The sequence below is a fragment of the Mus musculus genome, chromosome 7, assembly GCF_000001635.26.
Source record: "Mus musculus strain C57BL/6J chromosome 7, GRCm38.p6 C57BL/6J".
Taxonomy (NCBI): Eukaryota; Metazoa; Chordata; class Mammalia; order Rodentia; family Muridae; genus Mus; species Mus musculus.
The window spans coordinates 89954654-89982580 of record NC_000073.6 but is presented as its reverse complement, the minus strand read 5'-3'; the positions used below and the strand labels follow the sequence as shown (position 1 = coordinate 89982580).

The following is a 27927-nucleotide window of genomic DNA, read 5'->3' as shown; positions in this document are numbered from 1 at the left end:
TTCCTCTGAAAGACTAAGACACTGGAGGGCGAAAGGAAAATACTTTTTATTATTAAGTGGGTGCCCAGCAAATGTCTTGTCTGTTTCTACCTCTTCATTTCACAAATGACAAATGACAATATAGAAACAATTCTGTCCTATAATTTCTACCTCTTCATTTCACAAATGACAAATGACAATATAGAAACAATTCTGTCCTATAATTGAGGAGAGGAAGTTCTTCATTCAGACATTCCCATGGCTTAACAATACACCCACCAAATCCACAAGGCTCACAAATTTATTATTTGTCTGTCAAGATTGTACCTGAGGGGACAAGTGAGCTGGCTCAGTGGTTAAGGCTGGCTACAGGCTGGCTACAGGCTGGCTACAGACTGGCTACAGGCTGGCTCGCAAACGTTAGTGACTCCAGTCCCAGGGATCCAACATCCTCTGACTTTGTGTACCAGTACAGACATGTGGGGCACAGACATACACACACTCATACACACATTTTTTTTAATCTAAAAATGAAAAATTAAAGAGTTTTTAATGATACGGGCAAATTTAGTTACCTTTCCCTATATTAAAAAATTGCCTTTTACCTAAGTCTCACAAACTCATGCAGTTGCTCACAGTGACTTATAGGTCTTGTCAGTTTCCTAGAGCCTCAGCTTTCAACAGCTAAAACGAACACTTAAGACTATGAATTATGACAATTCAGAACCATGTAATTTTTATTTATTTATTTTTGGAAAGAGGGTCTATAACGAAGCCCAGGCTGTCCTGGAACTCCTCGTGTAGACCAAACCAGTGTGTAGCTCTAACACACTGCAATCGACCTGCCTCTGACACCCTAGTGCTGGAATAAAAGGCATGCCCCCATACTCTGTCCGATCCATACAATTAAAAAAATTTTTTTTCAAACAGGTTTTTAGTAAATAGCCTTGATTGGCTCGGAACTTGCTATGTCGACCAGGATGATCTAAAGATTGAGGCGAGCAGGCAGTACTTCCGTTGTTGCCCTTCCGATGTTGGATTACTAGAATGTATCATGCATCACAAGGTATTTTTACTTAAGTCTAAATATGTAATTTAAAATACAGGCTTACTTAAGCCAATAGTGGCACCAACCGGTTGAATATAACCAATCATTGTAATAAGTATTTATTAGATAAAATATCTGCCCAGAACGGAGGCGTGTCCGTAGGCACTGATTTGGTACCGTTTTGAAATCCTCCCCGAAGCTTCAGAAACCGGTGGAAAGACTACCTGGTTCAGCAGACAGAACCGAGGGGAGGAGGGGCCAGGAGGCGGCCTGTCGTCTCCGTAACCCAGCGCGAGAATACGCCTCAGCGCATGCGCACCTGCAGGTGGGACCCGTCCATGTGCCCGATGGGGGAGGCGAGCAGGGAACAGCCTATAGATTTTGAATCTCTCCCTTCAAAAAAAGAATCTAGGCTGTGAGAAGTTCCGTAAACACTAACTCGAAGTTGTTCTCCCGAGCTCCGCATCAGGGACCGTAGACACAGACCCCCTAAAACAAGAGGTGACTTCTCTTTCCTCCCCCCTCCCTCGGGAGCAGTGGTGGGCCGATCCAGGCCACAGACTTTCGTTCGTTTGCAGCGGGTCGGAGATCGAAGGATTGAGCCAATTGCGGATGAAACGTCTTGGCCAGGAAGGGGGTGAGGGAGCAGCCCTTTGAGTTCCGCCTCGTCTCTAGGCGCTGGTGGGGAAGGGGGACGTAGGAAACCCCTGCCCTCTGAGCCAGCAGATCCGACGCCTCGGTGCAAAGTGTCGAGAGGGCGGCGGGAAAACCGCCCGCCCGGACCAAGGGACGGGAAGCAGCCGGGAAGCCGTGCGGGAGGGCGCGCGCGTGCGCGCCCCTTTTTCAGCAGTGTGGCGGGGTCGCACGCACGCCCGCCTCGGCGGCTGGGCGCGATTTGCGACAGTGGGGGGGGCGGCGGCGGTGGCGGCGCCGGCAGCTTTGCGGCAGGCTCGGGCCGGGCGTGCTTGACGGCGGTGTGGCGGAGGCCCCGCCCGAGGCGGCAAGAACCTGGAGGGAGGCGGAGGAACATGTCCGAGAGGGAAGTGTCGACTGCGCCGGCGGGAACAGACATGCCCGCGGCCAAGAAGCAGAAGTTGAGCAGCGACGAGAACAGCAACCCGGACCTCTCGGGAGACGAAAATGTGAGTGCAGCCCCGCCTGTCCCGGGACTGTGGAGTAGAAGTTTCAGGTTCTTTGGTAACTGCGGTCGGGGCCGGCGGGCGGGCGGCCGTGGGGGGAGGGAAAGGTGTCACCCGCGCTCAGGAGAACGCAGGCGTGCGGGGAAGTCCGGTTTGGCTGGGGCTTTCGAGCTGGGACTGCGGCAGATAGCAAGCAGAAAGTTGTCGAGGAGCGGATTAAAGGTCCCAAAGGGTCTGCGAGGTCCGCTCAGATCGTCCCTGCGTGGGAGACGGAGTTTGTGCCTTTGGGGGCTTGACGCTGATTGCGAATCTGAGATTGTACTTACTGGTTTAAAAGGCATGCTCGAGGTAAGAGGTTCAGTTTTCCCCAGGAAAGTTGGTACGAAGGGTCCTCGTAAGGATCCGAGGGGCTGTGTCACTGTAGAGCACTACGGGATCTTCAGGATGGAAAGTATAGATCTCTGGCTTGGGTTTACGTGACCGTGCGGTTATGTATGCCCCTTTCCATGGAAGTGCGGTGTGCCTTCGTGTCGACTTTTTTGTGGAAGGAGTAGAATCGAGAAGATCGTAGAGGGGGAGCCACCTTTGATTAAGGCAAAGGAGGGAACAGTTTGAAAGTTTTTGCTTAATGTAAAGGGATTGGAAGATTTCAGGCCACCGTGGTAAATTCTGTACTTGAGCCAAGTGTGAAGATTAAGGGAAGTCGGTGCTTAGAGAAATGCCGCCCCGTAAAAAAAAAAAAAAAAAAAAAAAAAAAAAAAAAATACTATGCAAGCGTTGTAAAGAGTACTAGACACGTGTTCTAATAATTAGATACTTATATTCTGATAGGGTAGCGTAGAGGCTTTGGCCTTTCGTATAATGATTACTTAGACTTTAATGAAAATGTCAAATTTATAATGAGGAAATTGTCAGGGAAAAAATTTAAGTGAAAGCTCATTTTATCTTTCCAAACTCCTAAGGTACATTTTTTGATGCTTTCTAAATTTATCCATAGTTGAATGATTGAGTTAGCTTTTGCTTCGGTCCCTTCAAAGAGGGACAAGACTTAACGTTTTGGTATGTGTGTTTTTGACACATTATTGAACCCTTTGGGGTCCTCTCAGAAAAAGGGATTTTTTGTTTGTTTGTTTGAGTTAGAATCTCCCTGTTCAACATAGACTCTCCCCATGCTGCCCTCACACCTGTTACCTTCCGTGCTTTAACCCTCTCAGTACCTAGAAGACATTTATGCACCACCATATCCTGCAGAATACTGTGGATGTATAGATGAAGCACATAAGATTACAAACCAGACCAAGTATAAAACTTTAAAATATATTTAATTTTCTTAAAGGGACAGAGGCATAAAAGCTCATTTGTAAAGCACATGCCTGACATCATTGGAGGGACAGGTTCTTTCCTCACCAAAGGGTGTGTGTGTGTGTGTGTGTGTGTGTGTGTGTGTTGGGGGGGGGGTGTTGTATTTTATTTTTTAAGTTTTGCAACAGGATCTCACTTTGTACTCTTTGTTGGCCTGGAATCCAGAGATCAGCATGTCCTGCCCACTAAGTGTTGTAGCAAAGGTTCGAGGCACAACACCTGGTTTCCCATCTAGAAGGAGTAATGGAACCATTGAGGGAGGTGATAGGGCTGATTTTTACCACCTGCACCAATTGTAATATGAGATGGGATTTTTAACTGGAAAATCCAAAATCGGAACTTTTTGCATAGAAGAACAATCGACAGGTGAGGAGAAACAGATAATCTGTGGTTTTCCTTTTTTTTAAATCGGGATCTTGTACTTCCCGTGCTGGCTAAGGTCTGCCTTTGCCTCCTGGGAATCAGATGCCTGGATGAAAATGATTTCAATTTAAGAGGCCAGTTTAGATTGTAACAATTAAAACTTCCACTAAAAGCTAATTGTACATTTACATCAAATTGCAATTCAATCACTTGTAGGTCACCTGCTTTATGTCAAGTACTTCATTCCTTGGTTCTTGGTTGGTTTTTTAAAAAGACATTTATTTTAGACCAATGTGAAGTTTGAAAAATCTTAAGAACTAATGTTTTTAAATGAATTAGTGGTTTTTAAATACCTTTTGACACTTCTATTTATTTTGTACCTTTTGTAATGTAATACAAAACCAACTTTAGGGAGCAGTAACTTAGACCACAAAAGCCGTGGGCTTCACTCTAACGACTGTTGGATACACTCAGACAAAATGGTTCGTCTGGAATGGATTTAGGGACTACTACTACCTAGTGATATATGGAAGTATCAGGGTGATACTTGGAAATTTTTGTATTCCAAAGAAGACTTAAGTATGGGTTCTGAACTGAAGATAAGAAGTCAGAAGACTTCTCAGTATTTCCTGCAGCTATATCTGTTTGGGCAGATTATTATAGTGTACAGAGTTCAGATCTCTGCACAGAGTAGAAATACATTTCATGGTAGGATTCAGACTATGAGGTGAATTGCATTTACATATAGTGTAGACCACGGAGAGCTTATTTAAAATGCTAAATGGTTTATGTTATAAATAAGTAGTCTTTGCATAACAGATGCTTTTCAAAACTACACCTAATATAGGAAGTAATAACACTCTCGCCCCAAATGGCCAACCTGAGTAGCAGTCAAATAAATTATGAAGATGTGTAGTAGGTCAGTCAGATTTATTGAATTATGTTAGTGAAATATTGAATCTTAGCAACTGTTTACCAGCAGGAGAGCAGTTAGTTTCCCCAGCATTTTCTTGTGGACAAGTGGCATTCCTACAGAGCTGTGTAGGAGTGAGTGAGGCTTTGTATTGGTGTCCCTGGTGTAGACCAGTGTCTTATTTAAAGCCCAGATTTGCCTATATCTTCCACTTCTCTGCAGTCTAAGTTTTCCACTAGTATTCTAATGTATAACTGGATTTTATGTCCCCACCTGCAGCCAGGAGTACAAGTCTCACTTTTTGCACACTTTTAATTAAGTCATCTTTTTAAAGATTTATTTATTTTATGTATATGAGTACACTGTAGCTGTACAGGTGGTTGTGAGCCTTCATATGTTGTTGGGAATTGAATTTTTTTGTAGGACCTCTGCTCCCTCCAGTCAACCCTGATTGCTCAATCTCTGCTCAATCCGGTCCAAAGATTTATTTATTATAAATAAGTACACTGTAGCTGTCTTCAGACACACCAGAAGAGGGTGTCATCTCATTAAGGATGGTTGTGAGCCACGATGTAGTTTTGGGATTTGAACTCAGGACCTTCAGAAGAACAATCAGTGCTCTTACTCGCGGAGCAATCTCAGCCATCTTTTTAATAGTGAAGTCCCTTGCTTTTAAATACTGTGTACATCTGTTTGATGAAGCTCCTAATTTATTTACTGCTCACAGGACGATGCTGTCAGTATTGAGAGTGGCACAAACACAGAACGCCCGGACACGCCCACAAATACGCCAAATGCACCAGGAAGGAAAAGCTGGGGAAAGGGAAAATGGAAGTCAAAGAAATGCAAATATTCTTTCAAATGTGTGAACAGCCTCAAGGTATGTGCTGGAAGCTCTAGACTTCAGACTTCTCTCAGGGCATATGGGATACCCTTAGGTCTAAACTATTTTAAAACTACTGTTTTAAAGGGGTTTCTGTTTGTTTAAGTTGACTATTCTAATCTGTCACACAGTTAATCAAGTGAGCTTTGTTTATCCTTGTTCTTTACTTTGAATGTATAATAGTGAGTATTGTAGGCTGTTCTTGACTTATTTGTTGATCCAAATAAAGGACTTTAAGAAATGTTACTCTTTATATTTCAGTAAACTATAACCAAAGCCACTTCTGACATCAGTTACTAAAAAAGAACTGAGTGTGATCTGTTAACTGGTCCCTAGCAAATGCCAACACATCTTAATTTTTAGTTTTAAAGATATTCTAAACTTTTGCTTATAATTACCTTTTAACAAAACAATGTGACATTTTTTAAACTTCTGGGTTTTGGGTCCATCCACATGGCTCAGTGGATAAGGGTGTTTTTGCTGCCAAGTCTGACAACCTAACTTTAATCCTTGGAACCCAGATGGTGGGTGGTTCAAGAGAATTGATTCCTGAAGTCATTCTCTGATTGCCACGTGCCTGGTAAGCCGGCCTTTACACACACACACACACAATTTTTTAATTTATTTGTATTTTATGGACATTGCTATTTTGCCTGCACACATATGTCTGTGTGAGGGGGTTCCTGCAGGTAGGTGTTAGATTGGGAAGCAAGCTGCACAAAGAGATGAGAGTGAACATTTGGTACAAACTGACTTGGTTATCTTGGATCGGGGAAACCTAACACCAGGTGGTTTTATTGTAGGCATATCAAACAGAATTTGGAAGAGGGTCTCCAGGTAGCAATAATTCCCATACTCATTTCAGTTCCAGGCACACAGTAAAGGTTAAGGTATGGCTACGTAGAAACTCTTTCACAAAGTATATGTGACCTTGGGGGTGGGTTCTACAGCTAAAAGTCCTAGAATCTAGTGTGGTCTCTGACAGCATAGATGTTAGCAGGCCTTAAAGTACATGTGACATCCACGAGGGATGGGTGAATGTTAAGGGAGGAAAGAGCCTAATCACAGTAGGGAGCTAGGGTGAGGTCTGTCCCTACTGAGTACAGTATAACAGGAAGGTCACCAGGTCTTTAACAACCCCCACTTCTCAGCTTTCTGGGTGGAATGCAGGTATTTGATTTTATCTCCTCCATTGGAGAGACACACCTGCATAATTAACATTCTGTGTCCTCTATTGTGTGGTTGCTGGGAATTGAACCCAGGTCCTCTGGAAGAGCAGACTTTGCTCTTAACTACTGAGCCATCTTTCCTTCCCCAAATCAATGTGTTTTCTGTTTTTTTGAGACAGGGTTTTTCTGTGTAGCACTGTTGATACAAACCAGACTTGAACATACAGAGATCTCCCTGCCTCTGCCTCCTGGGTGCTGGGATTAAAAGGCAGGGGATGGTTTTGGTTTTTGTTTTGTTTTTTTTTAAGATGGGGGTGGGCTGGTTTTGTTTTGTTTTTTTAAGATGGGGGTCTCCCTAACAGACCACTATAGGTAAGGACTTTTTATTTTAAATGGTTTATATATACATTTACTGTTTTTCTAAATTTTATGGGCATTTTTCCCTTGAAAATATATGTATATTTATATATTATGTTTATTATATGTTTATAATATATATTCTCTCCTACAGATGTAAGTTTAACTTTGTGCGAGAAAAACATTGAGTGGGAATGAATATTTAGAATATACAAATAATTTAAAAAATTACCCTCTCCAAAAAAAAAAACTCCGTCCAAATCTAGTCAATAAACAGGCAATAAAATGAATACACATTTCAAAAGATAAAGTAGGACCATCCAGATGACTCAGTGGGTAAAGGCCCTGGCCACATAAGCTTGGACACCTAACATCATCCCCCTAACCCACATTAAAAAAACAGCGTCATGGGCTGGAGAGATGGCTCAGTGGTTAAGAGCACTGACTGCTCTTCCGAAGGTCCTGAGTTCAAATCCCAGCAACTACATGGTGGCTCACAAGCATCCGTAATGAGATCTAATGCCCTCTTTTGGAGTGTCTGAAGACAGCTACAGTGCATTTACACGTAATAAATAAATAAATCTTAAATAACTTTATGTTATCCTCTGACCTCTGGAGTCTATTTTCCCTCCCCCTTCACCCACACACATGCACAATAATAATGAATTTTTATAAAAACCACGAGTACTGTTGGTGAATAGATAGATGAAAATGTTCACCATCTTTAGCAACCAAGGATATGGGAATCAAAATAATACAGATTCTGCCTCTCCCCTGTCAGAGTAGTTATTGTTTTTCACTGCAGTGAGGACAGCTGTATACTCCTGGTGGGGATGTAAAATAGTACAGCCACACTGGACGTCAGTGTATGGAGTCTTAGAAACTACAAGTAAAGCTACCATATGATCTTGCCACTCTATGTCTACATATCATAGAGAAACCTCTTTCCACATTTGTCATAAATATTCACAATAATCAAGTACCACGTCAGGTCAGCTTGGGTGCCCATCAACAGCTGAGTGAAGAAATGTAGATACAGAGAGACATGTGATTCAGCCATGCAGGATGTAGCTTTAGAAGGGAAGAAGGGAACCAAGGACAATAAAGGGTAATACCTAACTAAATTCAGTTAAAAGTTCATGATATACAGAAAAAAAAAGTCATAAAGCTCACTGCTTCTACTACAAATATGTACTAAAGTACCTTAAAAATGAAATTGGAAACCTTTTCTCAATATAATTTTAGGTAAACTCTTAGCAAAGCATAAGAAACTGGCCTTTTCTGGTCTGGAGCAAACTTTTAGTGCTCACCATGGTTAACTGTGCCCTGTAAGAGGTGTAAACGAAGTTCCATTATAGTTTGTTGATATAAAAACTTACTTATATTAACTTAGCAGTTTTATATACTGTCTCTAGAGGATGTTTTTATTGATGTATGTAATTGTGTGTGTGGGCGTGTCTTCCATAGGGGTATGTGCATGCGATGGAGGAGGGTTGGGTTCCCCTGGGACTGTGCCAGGCTGTTGTGAGTCCCCCTTGCCCCCAATAAACACAGGGTGCCAGAGCTGGAGTAGGGTCCTGAGTTACCTCTTACTATAAAAGACACTTTTAAGTGTCTTTTAAATAGTTCCAAAGTCTGAAGCCCTGGATTTTCAAGAGATAAGAAAATAAAAGCTAGAAGACATTAAAAGTAGAAGCAAGAACTTTAAAGTGAATTTAGAAGTCAGTGTTGAATACCAGGAGATTGCAATAAAGCCCTAAATCTGAACTGCAACTTAGAAAACTGCTGGCGACTGCGTAGTCTAAGCTCTGCTTGGAGAGCGAGCACTAAAGACAGAAATCTCACAGGTTGTTCTCCCCGTGTGTATCTGAAGGCATAATAGTTCATTCCCTCTGAGACTCCACTGTTAGTCTTGAGGGGTTGATACTTTCCTCTAGTAATCCAAGTCCAAGGTTATAAAGATATAATTCAAGATAATTTAAATTTGTTTGACTAGGACTGACTAAGAAAAGCAGTGGCGGGGCTGGTGAGATGGCTCAGTGGGTAAGAGCACTGACTGCTCTTTCGAAGGTCCTGAGTTCAGATCCCAGCAACCACATGGTGGCTCACAACCACCCATAATGAGATCTGACGCCCTCTTCTGGTACATCTGAAGATAGCTACAGTATACTTATGTATAATAATAAATAAATCTTTTAAAAAAAAAAAAAAGAAAGAAAAGCAGTGGCAAGAATGAGGTGTGATGTGCTCTATTTCCAAGGGAAAACCAAACACAATCCAAAGCCATTTGTTGGTTTGTTAGATGAGAGAAATAACCATGTCCTCTGAGCTCAAGAATTTACAATACATCTACCAAAAGTTCCCAATTGATCATGATTCAGGAAATGAAGGTTGGGTTTAAGAAAGCAGGCAGATACCAGAGTGTTTTCAGGATACATAGCTGTTTGAGTCTTCATTAGAAAACATTCTCATATTTTAAGATCTGGAAGCTTGGGTGGTGTTATAGTTTTAATGTCAGAAGTCAGTGTGTGCATGATATATGTCTTAGTGTTCTATTGTTATGAAGAGACACCATGACCATAGCACCTCTTGTAAAAGAACGCATTTAGTTGGGACGTGCTGACATTTTCTGAGGTTTAGTTATTATATCATGGCTGGAAGCAAAGTGGCATGTAGGCAGACTTGATGCTGGAGAGGTGGCTGAGAGTTCTTCCTTTGGATCTACGGGCAGGAGGAAGAGAGAGACACTGGGCCTGGTGTGAGCTTTGGAAACCTCAAGGCTACCCTAGCTAAACACTGCCAAAAACAAGGCGGCAGCACCTACCCCAACAAGGCCACACCTCCTCATCCTTTCAAATAGTGCCACTTCCTAAGCATTCAATTCTATGAGCCTATGTGGGCCATTCTTAGCCAAACCACCCAAGTATATAAGGTAGTGAATGAGCTGAATTTGGGGGAGAGAAGGAAGGGTAAGAGTTAGTTTGCTAATGGTTTTTGTTTTTAAAAATAAGTTAAATTTTTCTTTCATGGTTTATATTTTATAGGAAGATCATAACCAGCCATTGTTTGGAGTTCAGTTTAACTGGCACAGTAAAGAAGGAGACCCTCTGGTGTTTGCAACTGTGGGAAGCAACAGAGTGAGTGTCGGGTGGGGGCAGGTTGGCAATACTGATTGTTACAACTAGAGTGCTAAAATGGAATGATTTTAAAATCAATTCTGGATACTGGGTTAACAGTATGACTCTTTGTGTAAGAAACTCATAAGAAATCGTACATATGTACAGGGTATCAGGTGATGTTTCAGAACATGTATAATGTTGACTTTATGTGAGGTTCTTTATTTTTAAAGTTTTAGACTTTAATTCTCTTTGAAAAAGTTGTGATTGCATGGATGAAGTGTATATTTAAATGTTTGGAAATAGAAATTGTTATTACTAGGCTATTAAATATAGTCTAGCATTACATAAAATGTGTGAGGATTTATAAGGCTTTGGTAAGTTTAAATTAGTTTCTGTAATGTCCTTAAGTTAGAATTGCAACTAGAATTTTTTTTTTTCTTTTGGTTTTTCAAGACAGGGTTTCTCTGGCTATCCTGGAACTCACTTTGTAGACCAGGCTGTCCTGGAACTCAGAAATCCACCTGCCTCTGCCTCCCAAGTGCTGGGATCAAAGGTGTGCACCACCACGCCTGGCACAACTAGAGTTTTTAAGAGATAAAGAGAATGTTTATCTGAGATGACATGCATATTTTTGTTTCTTTAGGTAACCTTATACGAATGCCATTCACAGGGGGAGATACGGTTATTGCAGTCCTATGTAGATGCTGATGTATCCTTTTCTGAATGTTTTTATAGCCCTGGTTTAAGAAATTTGATAAGTACATCAGAACTTTGAAAACGAATTCTCTAAAGTTACTGTCCCATAGCTAGGCGTGCTGTCACGAGGGCGTCCTGGCATCTACCTGATGTTGGACTTGTTAGGAGGTGGATGTGTGATGAAGTGGGTAGGGGTAAGATGTGTGATGAAATGGGTAGGGTAAGATGACGGAAGAAGGAGCATTAGAAATCCATGAGAAGAATTATTAGCAGAGACCAGCTAAAACCTCATGGTTATTGATCATGCTTAGAGTTTTACAATTTTACTATAGTTCTAATGCTTAACTGGAAGTCCTTGTATGGATTTGATCAATAGAGCCAATGGAAAAAATAATATGTGTGTTGTTAAGGAAATAAAATATTGGTAAGTGAGTTATGAAGAAAAAGAAGATCTTAAAAGCCAAAGATTAGCTCACAGGAATTTTAAAAAGCTGAATGTTAAGATGTTTCTTCAGACCCATTGGAAGAAATGTGACAAGTGGTGCAGGGTGACACTGAATCTGCAGATGACACAGAAATGAGTGAATGGTTTCCATGTTAGAAAGGTACAAAATGAACCATGCATAGGTTCATAGCTTATCAGGACAGAGGGTCAGTAGCAAGGCAAACCTGCAGGCTTGCCACCTAGCTTTATAAATAACGTTTTACTGGAGAACAGTTATGTCTACATGTTCAACTGCTGTTTCCGGCTGTTTTGGGACTACATCAGTGCAGTAGACTACTTCCACAGGCATCTAGAAAGAAGTGTGATGGAGTGAGGGACGAAGAAGGAGCTCAGCTGGTGTAGATTTTAGCCTAAAAGTGCCACTGTGAATATGCATTTAGTTTTTGAGAATAGGGCCTTGGTGCGTAGCCCTAGCTGGCCTTTCATTTAAGAATATCCTGCTTGTGCTTTTTGAGTCCAGGTCACCTGTCTATCAGTATGCAAATTTTGTGTAAAGAAAAATGAGCACTTAAATATCCAAACTCTTACCAGTTGTTTGGAAGGTTCCATTTATTGTAAACATTTCATTAACTCATTTTTTTTCATAATTATGTTTCTTAACTGTGGTATTTCTCAGGCAGATGAAAACTTTTACACTTGTGCATGGACCTATGATAGCAACACCAGCCACCCTCTATTAGCAGTTGCTGGATCTAGAGGCATTATAAGAATAATTAATCCTATAACAATGCAGTGTATAAAGGTGCGTCTTCTGGTCAAATTGTAGAGAATGCTACTTTTGAATTCACATCTGGTTAAAACTTCATAAAATGTCTTTAAAATGAATGTAATCACTAACTTGCTTACCTAAGTTGATTTATACCTTGATTATATAGTCTTTTTCTTTATTACATTTATTTATTATTTGTTTGTTGGTTTGTTTATTTTGGTTTTTCAAGACAGGGTTTCTCTGTATAGCCCTGGCTGTCCTGGAACTCACTCTGTAGACCAGGCTGGCCTCGAACTCAGAAATCCAACTGCTTCTGCCTCCCGAGTGCTGGGATTAAAGGCGTGTGCCACCACTGCCCGGCAGGCGTTGCTTGTTTTAACCCTGGGGGTCATTGGCATCTCTTATACAATGCTATTAGCTGAGCCTTGGCTAACTGGTACCATTTTCCTTCCTATAATTTTGTTGGGTGATATTAGTATGTAGCCATGGTTGAGTGAGAACTACTTGAAGTGCATTTTTTGTTTGGGGGGGTTGGGAGGCAGAAGGCAGCAGGGCTGGACACTGAATCTTGGGCCTTGAGTGTACTAGGCTATTGGTTTGCCCCCAGCCTTATGTTTCTCTTAAGGTTTATGAAAGAAAATTTATTGGCTTTTGAGATGAAATGAAATGTTTTAAATTTATTATAGCACTATGTTGGCCATGGAAATGCTATCAATGAGCTGAAATTCCACCCACGAGACCCAAACCTTCTCCTGTCAGTAAGTAAAGGTAAGCTCACAAGAAACAAAAGGTCCCTTAGTTCAGTTTGTTTTGGAATAATTGTTAGAAGTGAAAGGTTGTGTTCTGAGAATGCATAGTTTAAATTAAAAGAAGAAATTTAGTAGAAAAAGAAAAGCCTTTATTAACATCTCATAAACCAAGCCTTCAAAAATAGGTTTCTGCCTGTTGATGTCAGACATAGTGAGATTATGTCATCCTCGACTCGACTCTTACTGTTTTGTGATAGTTGTAGAACCTTATCCTCAAGTGAGTAATTGCTTTATCATAAATGCCAAAGTTAAGGTTTTTCAGATGTTTTTAGTAGCTCCGTTCTCACCAGTCTCTTCAATAATGTTAAAGGGATGTTGCATGTTAAATAAGAAAAGAGACTGATGAGGTGGCACAGTAGATAAAGCCTGACCATCCTCAGAACCCATGTGTAGGTGGCAGGAGAGAGCTGGCCTCCACACACATGCTGGGCCACCCCAGGACAACTCCCTCTCCCCCCAAAATAATAAAGGAAGCACTGCAGTGAAGAGCCATACTCTTATTATTAAAAGATTTTGGATTTGAACCCCCTATAGATTAACTATAACTTGCCTCCTTGTTTTTTGAGACAGTTTTCTATTCTGTATCCCAGAGTAGCCACAAAGCCACAGGGAACCTCAAATCCCACCCTTCTTGGTGCTGAGGGTCAGGTGTGAGCCACTGCGCCTGCTTCAGCTTCCTTGAGTGGCTGCGTTCCCTGGCGAGAAAGCATGGCATTGCTCCTTGTGCCTGCACTGCTGCTCAAAGTTTACCTGGATTTATACCCTTCTCGTTTTGTTTTAATGTGTATCAGTGTTTTGCCTACATGAATGACTGCACTACATGCACACCTGGCACTCAGGGAGACCAGAAGAGAGTTAGGGCCCTTGGAATTGGAGTTAACAGTTACTTGTCAAGTTAGTCCTGGGTCCTGGGAAAATGAGCCAGTGTTTTAAGTGCTGAGCCATTTCTCCAGCTCTCTCTGCTGTTCTTAACTGTTTCTGGCTTTCTAATATTCATTAGCTTGTTTTTTCTACACTCTTATTTGCCTCATCTCCTTATATTTATACTTCTAAGTATGTACTTTAAAAATCTTTTTTTTTATGGGTAGATGTATATGGTTATATGTGGGTATGTGCATGTGAGGGCAGATGCCTACAGAGGCCGGAGACATTAGATACTCTGAAGCTGCAATTAGAAACCATTGTGAACCACTCGATACAGATGCTGGAAACTGGACTCATCCTCTGGTAGAGCAGCAATTGCTCTTTCTTGCTGAGCCACCTCTTCTCTCCCTACCATGTTTTTGTTGTTTATGGAGAGATGGGATCTCCGACTCTCTAGCCCAGATTGGCTTTGAAGTCAAGTCCTCTTGCTCAATCAGACCCCTACCCCCACCCGATAGTCCCTTGAGGCTGAGAATGTAGGTATAAGGGGAGGAGAATTTTGCCTTTTTATTTCAGTGCTGAAGCTTGAAGCCCAGGCCTTGGTGAGTGCTCTGAGCAACATCCTCAATGTCTGCTGCAGTTGTCATTCATTTTTCTGTTTGTTTTTGAGGCAGTCTCAGTATGTGAGTTAATAATCTACATGTAACATATTTTAAGTTGTTATATATCATCGATAATATGCTTAGTTTTACTGTACATAATCTAAATCTTCATGGATTTTACATACATGTTAATGGCATACTAAAAGTTTGCAGTAGGCAAGTGATAAAAGTCTCCCTTAACTTTGTGTGTTTACATTAGATCATGCTTTACGGTTATGGAATATCCAAACAGACACTCTTGTGGCAATATTCGGAGGTGTGGAAGGGCACAGAGATGAAGTTCTGAGTGCTGTAAGTTGAATCTGGGGTAATGATCTTGGGTTTACATAGAGTGACTATCTCCCATTAAACTTTTCTCATTGTAGGCAAACATGTCTGCTTCATGCAGCCTGTCAGGCAGTCATTTCATCCGTTCAACATAGAAATGCTGACCTATACATAAAGGCATAGAGCAAGTGGGCCTCTGGCAGTTTTGGTCTTACAGAATGACTCTGATGAGTGCCATGAGAGGAAGAATATTGCAGTCATTCTCGGGGTGGGGGTGGGGGTGGTGGTGGTGGAGGTGGTTTTTGGAGATAGGGTTTCACCATGTATTTCAGCTAGTGTTGAAATCTTCCTCCTCCTCCAGCTTGCTGAGATTACAGGCATGGATTCAGTTGGGATTACAGGCATGCTCCACTAGACCCAACTTTTTTCTTTTTAATCCAAAACCCACCAATTGAATTTTCCTTGTTCTTGTTGTTAAAGAACAAGTTTATCTAACTGTCCTTCAGAAATTTTTTGTTTGAAGTTGAAATCAGTAATTCTCTTGGGGAAGTCTGTGTGCCACCACTGCCCATGGGGAAGTCTTCTGATGTGCTTACCTTTGCATTTCAGAGTGCCTCTTCCCTGGGTTGCATGCAAGACCGACCAGTAGGTTATGGTTATAAAAAAAAAAAATGTAGTTTGTGCTTTGGCAGCAAGGTTTTCACTATACTCCCTCTGGCCTGGAACTTGCTATATAGAGCAGATTGGCATCTGAGTCACAGATAGCCTGCCCCTGCTTCCTGGGTGATGAGAATAAAGCCTGGGCCACTCATTTTGCCTGCCTGCCTGCCTGCCTGCCTTTTTTTTTTTTTTTTAAAGATTTTTATTTATTATTATATCTAAGTACACTGTCACTGTATTCAGACACTCCAGAAGAGGGAGTCAGATCTCATTATGGATGGTTGTGAGCCACCATGTGGTTGCTGGGATGCGAACTCAGGACTTTCAGAAGAGCAGTCGGCGCTCTTAACCACTGAGCCATCTCACCAGCCCTGCCTGCCTTTTTTCTTTCTTTCCTTCCTCCCTTCCTTCCTTTCTTCCTTAATTTCTTAATTTCTTTTTAAAATACTTCTTTATTGTGTATCTATGTGTGAATAGGTGGATGTGCACTTGCCACAGTGCTCGCCCATGTCGTGATCACAGGCCAACTCTCTGGAGTCTCTTCTCTGTTTCTGCCAGGGATAAAACCGAACTCTGGTCTATGGGCTCCGTAACAGGCCTCCTTACTGGTTATGTTAGAGATAAGCCTGTACTGTCTTTATGCTGATACATTGTAACCAGGAACCTGTCAGCTTTAGGACATGTTCAAGTTTTTAGCATTTCAGCCTTTGCATGGTAACTCACTTGATTTTTTTATTCTTTCTAATTTAACCACTTAAAGATGAATTACTTTGAACCGTATATGGCAGTGCCAAAATACTGCATTAGTTCAAGTTTATCTGCTTTTGAGAATCATGACACCTAATACTACCATATCAGCTTGTATATTTCTAGAAGTCGTGGTATCATTCTACACCAGGCTCTGTATGGGAGTCATCAAGAGAAGTCTGACTTAGAGGGGCTGGAGCGATGGCTCAGTGGTTAAGAGCACCGGCTGCTCTTCCGGAGGACGTGCGTTCAGTACTCAGTTGCAGAGTATTTTGTGTCCTCTTCTGTCTTCCAAGGGCTATGTTCTGTCCTCCAACCTTTGTGCATGTGCCATGGCTCATGTGTGCCACCTTCCCCAACACATACTACAAATACATTCTTTAATTTTTTGATATTTTTAAATGTTTGTAATGTGATACTTTATTGTGTTACTGTGAATTTTGTTTATATTCACCCCCAACCTTGATTCCTCCTAGAGCCTTCCCTGCCTTTCTTCCTCCCTTCCCTCCTTCCCTCCTTTCCTCTCTATACCCAGTCCAGTTTGGGTTAGCTGACTACTACTGGGCATGGGGCCTGCTCTGAAGTGAGGTGTCACACCACTCAAGGTGGCAATTTAATTTAAATTAAATTTTTTAAAAAGATTTATTTATTTATTTATTTATTTATTTATTTATTTAATGTAAGTACACTGTAGCTGTCTTCAGACACTCCAGAAGAGGGAGTCAGATCTCGTTACGGATGGTTGTGAGCCACATGTGGTTGCTGGGATTTGAACTCCGGACCTTCGAAAGAGCAGTCGGGTGTTCTTAGTCACTGAGCCATCTCACCAGCCCCTTAAATTAAAATTTAATTTAAAATTAAGGAAGATATTTCACTATAGTTGAATAGATGAATGTAAGCTCAAGTAACTTAGCTTCCATTTTGCACTCTAGTGATGAGAAAGTAATTAGAATTTTGAACTATAGTCTGTGACTTCTGGCAAGCTGAGGCGATGCCTGGAATGTGGTTAGTATTCCTGGATTGAAATGTGCTCACCAGGCGGTGGTGGCACACACCTTTCCTCCCAGCACTGGGGAGGCAGAGGCAGGCGGATTTCTGAGTTCAAGGCCAGCCTGGTCTACGGAGTGAGTTCCAGGACAGCCAGGGCTACACAGAAACCCTGTCTAGAAAAGCCAAGAAAGAGCCGGGCGTGGTGGCGCATGCCTTTAATCCCAGCACTCGGGAGGCAGAGGCAGGCGGATTTCTGAGTTCGAGGCCAGCCTGGTCTACAGAGTGAGTTCCAGAACAGCCGGGGCTACACAGACAAACCCTGTCTCGAAAAAGCAAAAAAAAAAAAAAAAAAAAGAAAGAAAGAAAAGCCAAGAAAAAGAAATGTAGTACTCATGTTACTGAGGCACTAGGTGAAAACTGGAAAGTAGCATTTGAGGCTATAAATTACTTATTTGCACTTTTCTGCTTTATTCCTAGGATTATGATCTTTTGGGTGAAAAAATAATGTCCTGTGGTATGGATCACTCTCTTAAACTGTGGAGAATCAACTCAAAGAGGATGATGAATGCAATTAAGGAGTCTTATGATTATAACCCAAACAAAACTAACAGGTGACAGGCTCTGTGTGCTCAGTAGATGTGAAATCGTGTCTGCTGCTGCACTAGTGGCCATTCTTCTAATATCCTATAACCTCAGGTATCATGTAGCCGCTATCAGGGCTTACAAATAAATGGAAACCCTTATTTAAATTATGTTTTCAATCTTTGAATTGTCTTCATCTAATTTATTGGCACATTTCAGTTACTTTGATTTATGTATACATGTTCTTAACTCATTATGTTGGAAGTATAAAAGTTAAATCACCTGACCTAGTGTGGAATAGAGAAGGGGAAAGACATAATAGTAAATCCTAACTCAATATACTAAACTATAATCTCAGACTGGTTTCTAGCTATAGAATAGTTCCTGTTAGTAAAATATTGTCCTGCTAGGAATGGTGGTGAACACCTTTAATCCCAGCACTGAGGAGGCAGAGACAAGAGCATTTCTGTCATTTGGAAAATTGCATGCCACTCTGGTCTACAGAGCAAGTTTCAGGCCACTTAGGCCTACTACCTACATAGTGAGACCCCCTAGATACGTGGATAGGTAGGTATGTAGGTAGGTAGGTTGGTAGGTAGGTAGGTAGGTAGGTAGGTAGGTAGGTAGGTAGGTAGGTAGATGTTGATATTTTCTTGTAAATGATGCTTCCTTCATTAAATAGAACCTTCAGATTGTGGAGTGTTGCATGTCTCCATGGTGAGGAGTCTGTGGAGTTGTTGCATGTCTCCATGGTGAAGCAAGCGTCTGTATCATTGAGATGCTTCCCCTGCTTCTCTTGTGAAGGCTGCTCCAGGTCTTAGTGTAACTGCCTCTTAGTACTTACTTGGTTGTCAGAGATACTTTCACTATAAACATGTGTGCACGTGTTATACGTTCACTACAAGCATTATATATTTAAATATGTTAACTTTGCATTTTTATTTTAGCAAAGAGTTATTTTCAGGTTTCCAAATAAGTTTATTAATAGGCCGGTTTTACTTTTGCAAGCTTTAGTGAACATTGGAGTGCATTTATCATACTTTACTGACTTTTAAGAATTAGTGCAACTTTTAGTTTCAATCTTTCAACATCAGGTGCAATGGTCAATTTATGTTTTAAAATAGTTTTTAGATCTCTGAAATAAATATAAATTACATTTCACAGAGTTGCCCTGGACTTTTTGAAAGGGCATTAACTAGTAATATAATATGCATTTGACTAAAAAGCAACTGAGATTGTAACAGTTATGAATTCATGTCAGCATGGCTTGGTGAGATGGATAAGAGCACTTGCTGTAAAGGCAGAAAGACCTGAGTTCAGGTCCTCAGCACCCATGTAAAAAAACCTGGTGTGGTTTTGACTTGCTGATAAACCCAGGGTTGGGCAATAGAGCTTGCTAGCTGGGCAGTCTAAGATAAACCCAGGGTTGGGCAATAGAGCTTGCTAGCTGGGCAGTCTAAGAACCCACTGGCTTTAGGTTCAGTGAAAGACCTTAGTTCAGAAACAAGGTGGAGATGGAGATAGGAGGATGCCAGCCAGAGGTTCTCCTTTAATCTCTGCAGGCACATTCATGGACACATGTGTACATATGGTTTTATTGTTTTGTTTTGTTTTGTTTTTGGCATTGATAACATCTTACCAGGAGATCCTAAACTTTGAATTGGAGAGAGTTTGAGACGATGAGCTTAACCTGTTTGTTTTTTTTAATATATATATGAGGGGGAAAGAAAACATGATTGCCTCAGGCCATAATCCACATCCAATCACAGTTCGATAATTAACATAAAATGAATCACAGGGATGGGGTGTGGCTCTAGTTAAACAGTCCAGCAAGGGTGATGTTGTGGTTGTGGCCCTCTAAACAAAGACAGACAGACATCATACAATCACTTGGGAGATTAAAATTTACCACCTCCAGAATATCTTGTTTATTTTCTCACAAATACATTTTAGCAAAGGAGGAGGTCGAGGGCAGCTTTGTGGCCGCACTTCGTTCTTTACATGGGTTCCTGACAGGCACTGAGCGCAGGTCAGGCTTGGGAGGCAAGTGCTTTTACCGTCTCACCTACCCCAAACTTGAAATCCTGAGTTTAAAAAGGACAGTAGAGCATTATCATGGAAAACTGATGGTGAAAGAAAATACAACTGAAAAATGGATACATTGGCTCTAAAGAACAGGTTGACAGGGAAGTCAGTGGTCAGAGTTTATGTTGTGGAGTTTTACAAGTTGAACTGGAAGATGAAGCTCAGCAGGCAGAGTGCTTGCCTGGTTTGTGTAAAGCCCTAGGTTTGTTCCTGACTCAGCACCGCAGAGTTTATAAATCCCAAACTGAAAAACAGTATGATCCTACTACACTTTTTTTCTTTTAACTTTTACATTTCCATTCTTCCTTCAGGCCATTTATTTCCCAGAAAATCCACTTTCCTGACTTTTCTACCAGAGACATACATAGGAATTATGTTGATTGTGTGCGATGGTTAGGCGATTTGATACTTTCCAAGGTATGGAACACTAGAGTTAAGCTGTACTTGCATTGTGCGTGCCTGCGTGTGTGTGTGTGTGTGTGTGTGTGTGTGTGTGTGTGTGTGTGTGTGTGTACACTGTTCAGGAAACAGTTACTTATGAAATTTATTAAAATCAATAGTAGATAATAAACTTTTAAAGTCTTATTTTGGTAGATTTGCTGAAATATTTAAGGAAAAAGAAGTTTGCTAGGTGCTCTCTACACTCTATAGTGAAAAAAGAAGCAAGCTTAGAAGGTTCAACTGTCTGGGAACCAGAGATGTTGAAATAATAATTAAAACCAATAGGAATGTTTTTTGTTTCTTCAGTAAATCCTTATTTGCAAGAAGAGGTGGCTGGAGTTGATTGGCTTACAGGCTGCAGTTTGCTCTACCTTGTTAGTGGATATAGATACACAGCCCTCTGTCTCCGTGGATTCCACATCTTCTAATTCAATCTATGATCAGAAGTATTTGAACAAAAGAATTGCATCTGTACTGAACTTGTACAATGATCTTCTCTTATCATTGAGTAAACATAGTACAACTATAATATACACATGTGTTGCATTGGGTTTCATGAGTGTAGTCATGACTAAAGGTATGTGGGAGGATGTGCACATACGAAGCTGTTTCAGGAAAGTACTTGATCCTGTAGCCTTTGGTATCTGCAGCCAGTTCTTGTGTCTTGCTTTGTTTAGTTTGTTTTTTCCAAGTGGTCATCTTGAGGGGTGATTGGTGTTGTTAATGGAACATGTAGGCTTATCAGAGTGGGAGAGTCTGCCTGGCTTCTTGATGTGAATGTCAAGGTGTCTTACATCTTAGGCAGAACTGAGTTTGATTTTTTTTTTTTTTTGTCCCCCTTTTTATTTCCTTTCGGATTTAAACTTACTGTTGTTGGCTTCATTTTCCCCTCCTTAAACTCTTCATCTTGGGATAGGCTACAGGAAGTTTTAAAAGTAGTTCAGAGAGGTAAAGTGTGGCATCACCTACTTTCTCTCAGTAGGCATGCTGCTATCATAATCATTATTGTAGATTTTTGTATTTTATGTTTATGAGTGTTTTGCCCTCATAGATGTCTGTGTACCATTTATGTGTCTCTGGTGCCCTCAGAGGCCAGAAGAGGGCATTGGATCACCTGGAACTGGAGTTAAAAATCAGTAGTTAACGCTGTCATGCTCTCAAAACCTAGACAATGAACATCGGTATGCTTTGTGTTTAGTGCCTTGTCGTTTTGTCACGTCACATGAATTTTGTTATTTTGAGAATGCTGCATACAGTTGGGGGCCCTTAAGATTATTTATTTTCCTCAATAGGATTCGCTGGAGAGCCATATTTTGTATAGTCTAGTGAAGCCCCCCAACCCTGGGGATTAAAGGTGTATGCCGCCATTCTCAAGCTTCATCAAGGATACTTAATACCATATCATTGGCTGTGTTTGTTTTTCCAGTTTGAAACTACAGCACACTCTCAGATAAACCGTTTGTGTGTGTGTAGACACACATATATATACATACACATACACATATATGTATATGTATATATATATATATATATATATATCTTATGTAGGCTTGACTTTTTGTATCTCTGGGATAAATGTTTAGAGTAGTTGTTGAATAATGGTTGACTTTTTAAGAATTTGTCGAACTGTCTTCCAGAGTGCCATTTTACACTCTCATCAGCAATATATACACAGTCCAGTGTCTCTGTATCATTGATATTATTTAATACTACCATTATTTTTAGTTGTTCCAATAGATGTGTAGTGAAACTTTATCCTGGTCTTGATTTACACTCACTGCTAGTAATGCTGCTGAACATGTGCTTATTTACCATCTGTATTAGGGTTCTCGAGAGGAACAGAACTTACAGAATGAGTGTATATATATGATTTATTAGAATTGTTAACCCAACACTGGCTGCCTATGAATGAAAGGTCCAAGAATCCAGTAGTTGTTTAGTACACAAGACTAGATACCTCCACTGATCTTAAGTACACAACACAATTTCAAAGAATGCCAGTGAAGGAATGAACTTGCCATCAAGAGCAAGCAGGCAAAGAGTGCATCCTCCTTTGTCCTTTCTGTGGGCTGCTAGCAGAGGGTATCATCCAGACTAAAGATGGATCTTCCCACCTCAAAGATTCTAATTAGAAGTGGCTCTTCTTCAAATGATTTGAGAGAGAGAAAAAAATCCCTCACAGGTGTGCCCAGCCATTTGGGATTTAGTTAATTCTAGATAGTCCAGTTGTATACTAGACAGTCAAGTATAGCCATCACACCATCCATATCCTTTTGGGGAATATTTCTTGGAATCTTTAGCTGGTTTTCTAATGGATTAGGTTTTTTGTTTACTTTTAATTGTTGAATTCTGAGTGTTCTTTATATATTCTAAGTATGCATCTCTGTCAGAAGCATGGAAATATTTTCTTCCAGCTAGTGGCTAGTCTTTTCATGTTCATAGTAGGGCCTTTGGCTAAGAAAGTGGCCTTTTTAAAAATAAGGGGGGGAGGGTGTCTGTGTGTGTGTTGTTGTTGTTGTTGTTGTTGTTATAGTGCAAGTGGAACTTAGAGGGCAGTTTTGGGGAATCAGTTCTCACATTGTAAGGATATCTCTCTTCTTCTTTTCCTCCCTCCCTCCTTTCTTCCGTTCCTCCCTTTCGTTTTTAGAGAAAAAGTTTCTTTGTGTTGTTGTGGAACTCACTATGTAGACCAGGCTGGCCTTGGATGACTCTACTGCTTTCTGCATCCTGAGGCCTAGGGTTAAAGAAACTTATGGGATAGTCAGTCAAACTTAGCAAATCCTCTTAGCTCAGCCCCCTGAGTGCTGGGATTGCAGGTATGAGTGACCATACCTAGCTCATTTAAGTTTGCCCCTGTACTTCCTATAGGTTATTTGAACTTTTATTTTGTTCATTTTGTTTTGGGCTATTTCCTCCTCTTCCTTCTCTCTTCCTCTTTCCCCTCCCCCCTCTTTCTCCTTTTCTCCCTCCTCTTCTTCCTCTCCTCTTCCTCTTATAATTTTTTTTGTTGAAACAGGGTGTCTCACCATCTACCCAAGCCAGCCTTAAACTTGCTATAGCCCATGCTAACTTCAAACTTCTCCTCAGTCTCCCAAGTACAGAAACTATGTGACACTTAATTTGAGAATCACCTCTTTATGTACAGCTTATCTGGCTTACTTTTTAGTAATGTGTATGTGTGTCTGTGTATGCAGGTGCTTGTGTGCTGCTGCACTGTGTGGAAGTCAGAGGCTACCTTCGAGGGTCTTTTCTCTTTTGCATAGAATCTGGGCATTGCACTCAGCTTGCAAGGCTTGTGCATGGAGGACTTTTGCCTGTGTGCCATCTTGCTGGCCCGTGTGGAGCATATTTCTTTGTGTAGCAGCTTTAGAGGTTGCTTTGCTTTAGATGTCATATTTCGAATATGTAACCTTTCAGACTACCATATGTTGGCATATTGGTAATCAGAGGAAGTATAGGACCCTTCCCTTGTCATTGCTTTGTCCCCAGCTTATGATCTAATTATCTTAAGTATTTAACTTATATTTGAGAACCATATTGGGTTGTGTAATTTTTGCAGTGAAACAAATTTGGAAAGTGAACATGGGACTGTCTGCTTTTTTGTTTTTTCCTTTCTAATTTCGGGGTGCCATCCTAAGCCAGGAAACTTCCTGCAGCTATTCATTAGAGGTCTACTAGTAACAAATTCTCTTGTTTTTTTCTTAGTTTTTCTCTCTACTCTAGAATATATCTATTAAATACATATTTCTGGCTTTACAGTGCCACCCCTCTCCCCAGACTTGAAAAGTATTTGCCCTTTCTCTGGCCTGCATAGCTTCTAATGTGTAATATTTTGTCATTAACCTCCCAACCCCAAACTTATTTGTAGTTCATTGATCTGGAATATGTGGTGGAATTATATATTAGAGAAATATTTTGTCTCATACTTTGAACTATAACACTAATGACACTGTTTTCTTCCCTTATTTTGAGACACTAATCCTCATTATTAATATATTAGATATTTTTGGTGCGCACACACAGTGCTGGTCTTATTTTGTCCCTACTCTAACACTAAGATTTTTGTCAGAGATCTTGTCAGATGGCTGTCTTCCTCCTCCATTTGTTTCTTGTTTGTTGGATGATATTCTATCGGGTTGTCTTGATTGGGGATTCTCCTCTTTGCTCGTCCAGCCGGTCAGTTAAGCTTTCATTGTGTTTACTGCATTAGTTACTTGGTGCTGAGACAGAATGCCCAGCAAGGCAATTTAAGAGTTAATTTGGCTCCAGTTTGATGGACAGTCTCATGGCATGGAAGTCGTGGCAGAAAGCAGTGTAAGGCAGCTAGTGCATGCATCTTTATTGAGAAACAGAGCAGTGAATTCTGCTGCCCATTCACTTTCTTAAGTCCCACGACGTAAGTTGGTAGTCAAGATTAGGTATCACAGTTATATTTTTACTGGGGCCTGAATGTTTCAGTATTACTAGACTCTGGAAACTTCCTTTTTTTCATTCACCCAGGCATTTGTTTGCTTGTTTGTCATTTGTCATTTGATGGCTATCAATCCCAGGGCCTCACACCTGCTAGACAAGCACTCTTCCACTAAGCTGGCCCTCGGATCTTGGGATCCTCTCTTGTTAGCAGGCTTTCTTTATTATCTACTTAGTTGTGGAAGGGAGCAATTCAGGGCTGCCTTGCAGTTTGCCAGGTGAAGGTAGTAATTCAGACTTTTCACTGGGCCTCAGCCGATCCCACCTTAAAGGAGGCGGGCCATTCCTTATCAGCTGCTTACTTAGTGACCTCTACTGGCGCTGGGGATAGTGTTGCACTCTTAACCCCTGCGGTGGTCATTGTAATGTCCTGGCTGCCAGGCCAGAGAGTTACATTACTGCTACAGAGGGAGAAGAGAGCCCAGAATGTACTTGTTAGGACCTAAGGAATGGTTTCTCAAGAGCAGGTTCAAATGTCTCTTAGCATTAAGACTTTAAATCTGAAGAGGGTAGAGAACAACGTTGCTCTTCCCATTCCAATCTTTCTGTGGCGCCGTGGTTAAACTGTTTAAATGCAGAGACCTCTGTAGGCTGCCATCTGTGACTGAATAGGTCCCCTGAAAAACTCTAGGGGGCAGGGCTGTTAATCTGGGTTCTGTTGAGGTTGGCCAGCCACGGAGGAGAGGTTGGTGATGAGATGTTTAGCAGCATCTCTGGCTACTGTCAACTAGAGGCCAGATACAGTGTCAAAAATGTGGTAGTGTGGACCACTGGCTAAGTGAGTGATTGGAATAATGACCACAGGGAAATTGTTTTAAGTAGAACTGTCACAGGTTACGGAATGTGTCATTCATGACCTGTTAGACCCGATCCCCACATGAGCATCTTGAGCCACTTTATAGCCTATGGTCCTTTCAGTGAACTAAAATCAATTTCCTATGATGTTATCTAAGCATCTACTAAATGGTGCCCACACTGTGTATAAAGCCTCAGTAGTTAACAAGGTATAGGTAGTCACTCCTGATTAAGTGTGCATTGGGAAACTGAGGAACTATGAACCAATGGCCAGATTTTAAAAGCCTTCTAATTTTCTGTAGCATTCCTCAGGTCTCTGTATGCGAACGTATCCAAAGCTGAACTTAATTTGTTCTGAGGGAGAAGCAGGATTCTTCTGAATTGCTTAATTCTATTGCTAGTCAGATTTCTTGTCCTCAGGTGTAAGCCTTGACTTGCAAAACAGTTTATAGTCTTGGAAAGTAGGCTCTCTGAGCTATTCTAAAATGGTAACAGTTTTAATTTTACTTTTTGAAATGCAGTTCTAATTATGTGTCTCTTATTTCTCTTTTAGTCTTGTGAAAATGCCATTGTATGCTGGAAACCTGGCAAAATGGAGGATGATATAGATAAAATTAAACCTAGTGAGTCTAATGTGACTATTCTTGGGCGATTTGATTACAGCCAGTGTGACATTTGGTACATGAGGTTTTCTATGGATTTCTGGCAAAAGGTAGCACATAATTTTACATTTGGAATTGTCTTCTGAAACACTGTAATTCTAGCCTCTCCTGCCCTGTCTCCCTCCTCACCCTCACACCTTGGTTGTCCCAATGCTGTGACTTGCTTTGGCGACCTGCAAGCATTATCTGCAGAAGGGGCAGCTAGGTGTCAGCACTGTCACTTTCCTAATCCTGTTCCTAAGATACAATGCTTTAATGTGTTTATCATACACAGCTTTTTTTTTTTTTTTAAAGAAAAACTTAGAGGAAAATCAGCATGGAAGGTAAAATAACTATACCTAAAGTGTTAAAGGAATCTGCCGCTGCAGTTTTGTCAGATTGACTGAGCATTTCTCTAACAGCTTTGGAAGAGTATCTCACTCTTTCTGTAACTCTGTGAAGTAGAGGAAAAGTACAACACTCGTAGTAAAACTAATGCCACCCATGAAATGTCTTACTTAGAGCCTTATTTTTTTCAAGATTCCAGGGAAATATTAATTCTTACTTTTTCTTATAAATCAGTAGCATAGATGCAAAACTTAGTCAGCTGGGCATCAAGGCTGGAGCTTGGGCTTCTAAGCAAGGAAGCGCCCTGGGTTTCCTGGAATACCTTAGAGCCTGGTGCTCTGTTAATTTTATGTTTCCAATTCTATTTACACAGATGCTTGCATTGGGCAATCAGGTTGGCAAACTGTATGTTTGGGATTTAGAAGTAGAAGATCCTCATAAAGCCAAGTAAGTATAGACATTTCTAAAATGGTCTAAATTGTAGCTTTCTTATGCCATCCTTAAATCATTAATTTTTGTGGTGCTGAGGGTCAAACTCAGGGCCTTCCTTATACCTGCCAGGCAAGTGCACTACCACTGAGCTGCGTCATAGCCTAATTTCAATTAACTTATTTATACTGTGGTGACAGAAACATATACCAAACGTGATGAAATTTGAGAATGAATCCTTGGGGGAGGGTGGGTGTTCGAGACAGGGTTTCTCTGTGTAGCCCTGGCTGTCCTGGAACTCAGAAATCCGCCTGCCTCTGCCTCTGCCTCCCAAGCACTGGGATTAAAGGTGTGCGCCACCACTGCCCGGCTGGGAATGGATTCTTAATGAAGATAGGCTGGTTTTATACTACACTTTTTCTTCTTCGTTCTTTAAGGTAAATGCTGTTCTGTTTGCTGTTTAACTCTTATCATGTTTCCCCTAGATGCACAACACTGACCCATCATAAATGTGGCGCGGCTATTCGACAAACCAGTTTCAGTAGGGATAGCAGCATCCTCATAGCTGTCTGCGATGATGCCAGCATTTGGCGATGGGATCGACTTCGATAAACTATTTTTTCCTAGTAAAAATTAGTCTGTTGTCTGTAAAATAGAAGTAATGTATCTTGCTAGTAAGGGCACATAGAGCATTTAGACTTGTTTTTCAGCATTCGATCAGGCTGAGCTGAATGTAGTGATGTTCACATTGTTTACATTCTTTGTACTGTCTTCCTGCTCGGACTTTACTGCTTTTAATAAAAATTTATTTTTGTAAAGCTGTGTTATTTTTATTGTGATGGAAACAAACTGGAAGAAATAAAGTTGTACCATATCTTTTTGTAATGTTTACTTT

General features: G+C 41.0%; 1 protein-coding gene across 1 annotated transcript, besides 4 other annotated features; it reads left to right on the top strand.

Moving 5' to 3' along the window:
• Positions 7-1769: a promoter, noted in NCBI's record as "1.7 kb upstream regulatory fragment". NCBI's record gives its function as "5' regulatory region of Eed gene" and the evidence as "EXISTENCE:reporter gene assay evidence [ECO:0000049][PMID:17784790]".
• Positions 1128-1135: a transcriptional cis regulatory region, noted in NCBI's record as "motif 6 region; may bind an NF-Y family factor". NCBI's record gives its function as "necessary for full Eed promoter activity in ES cells" and the evidence as "EXISTENCE:site-directed mutagenesis evidence [ECO:0005528][PMID:17784790]".
• Positions 1310-1346: an enhancer, noted in NCBI's record as "m2a fragment". NCBI's record gives its function as "high activity enhancer in undifferentiated mouse and human ES cells, with moderate activity in differentiated mouse ES cells" and the evidence as "EXISTENCE:reporter gene assay evidence [ECO:0000049][PMID:17784790]".
• Positions 1331-1338: a transcriptional cis regulatory region, noted in NCBI's record as "motif 2a; binds an ES cell factor". NCBI's record gives its function as "necessary for full enhancer activity and for full Eed promoter activity in ES cells" and the evidence as "EXISTENCE:site-directed mutagenesis evidence [ECO:0005528][PMID:17784790]".
• On the top strand, positions 1605-27927 carry Eed (embryonic ectoderm development). The gene is made up of 12 exons (NM_021876.3): positions 1605-2169; positions 5532-5684; positions 10258-10350; positions 10976-11041; positions 12150-12275; positions 12929-13010; positions 14777-14868; positions 17719-17852; positions 20220-20325; positions 26168-26326; positions 26977-27050; positions 27518-27927. The coding sequence occupies exons 1-12, from the start codon at positions 2056-2058 to the stop codon at positions 27642-27644; spliced, it is 1326 nt and encodes a 441-aa protein (NP_068676.1). The 5' UTR covers positions 1605-2055; the 3' UTR covers positions 27645-27927.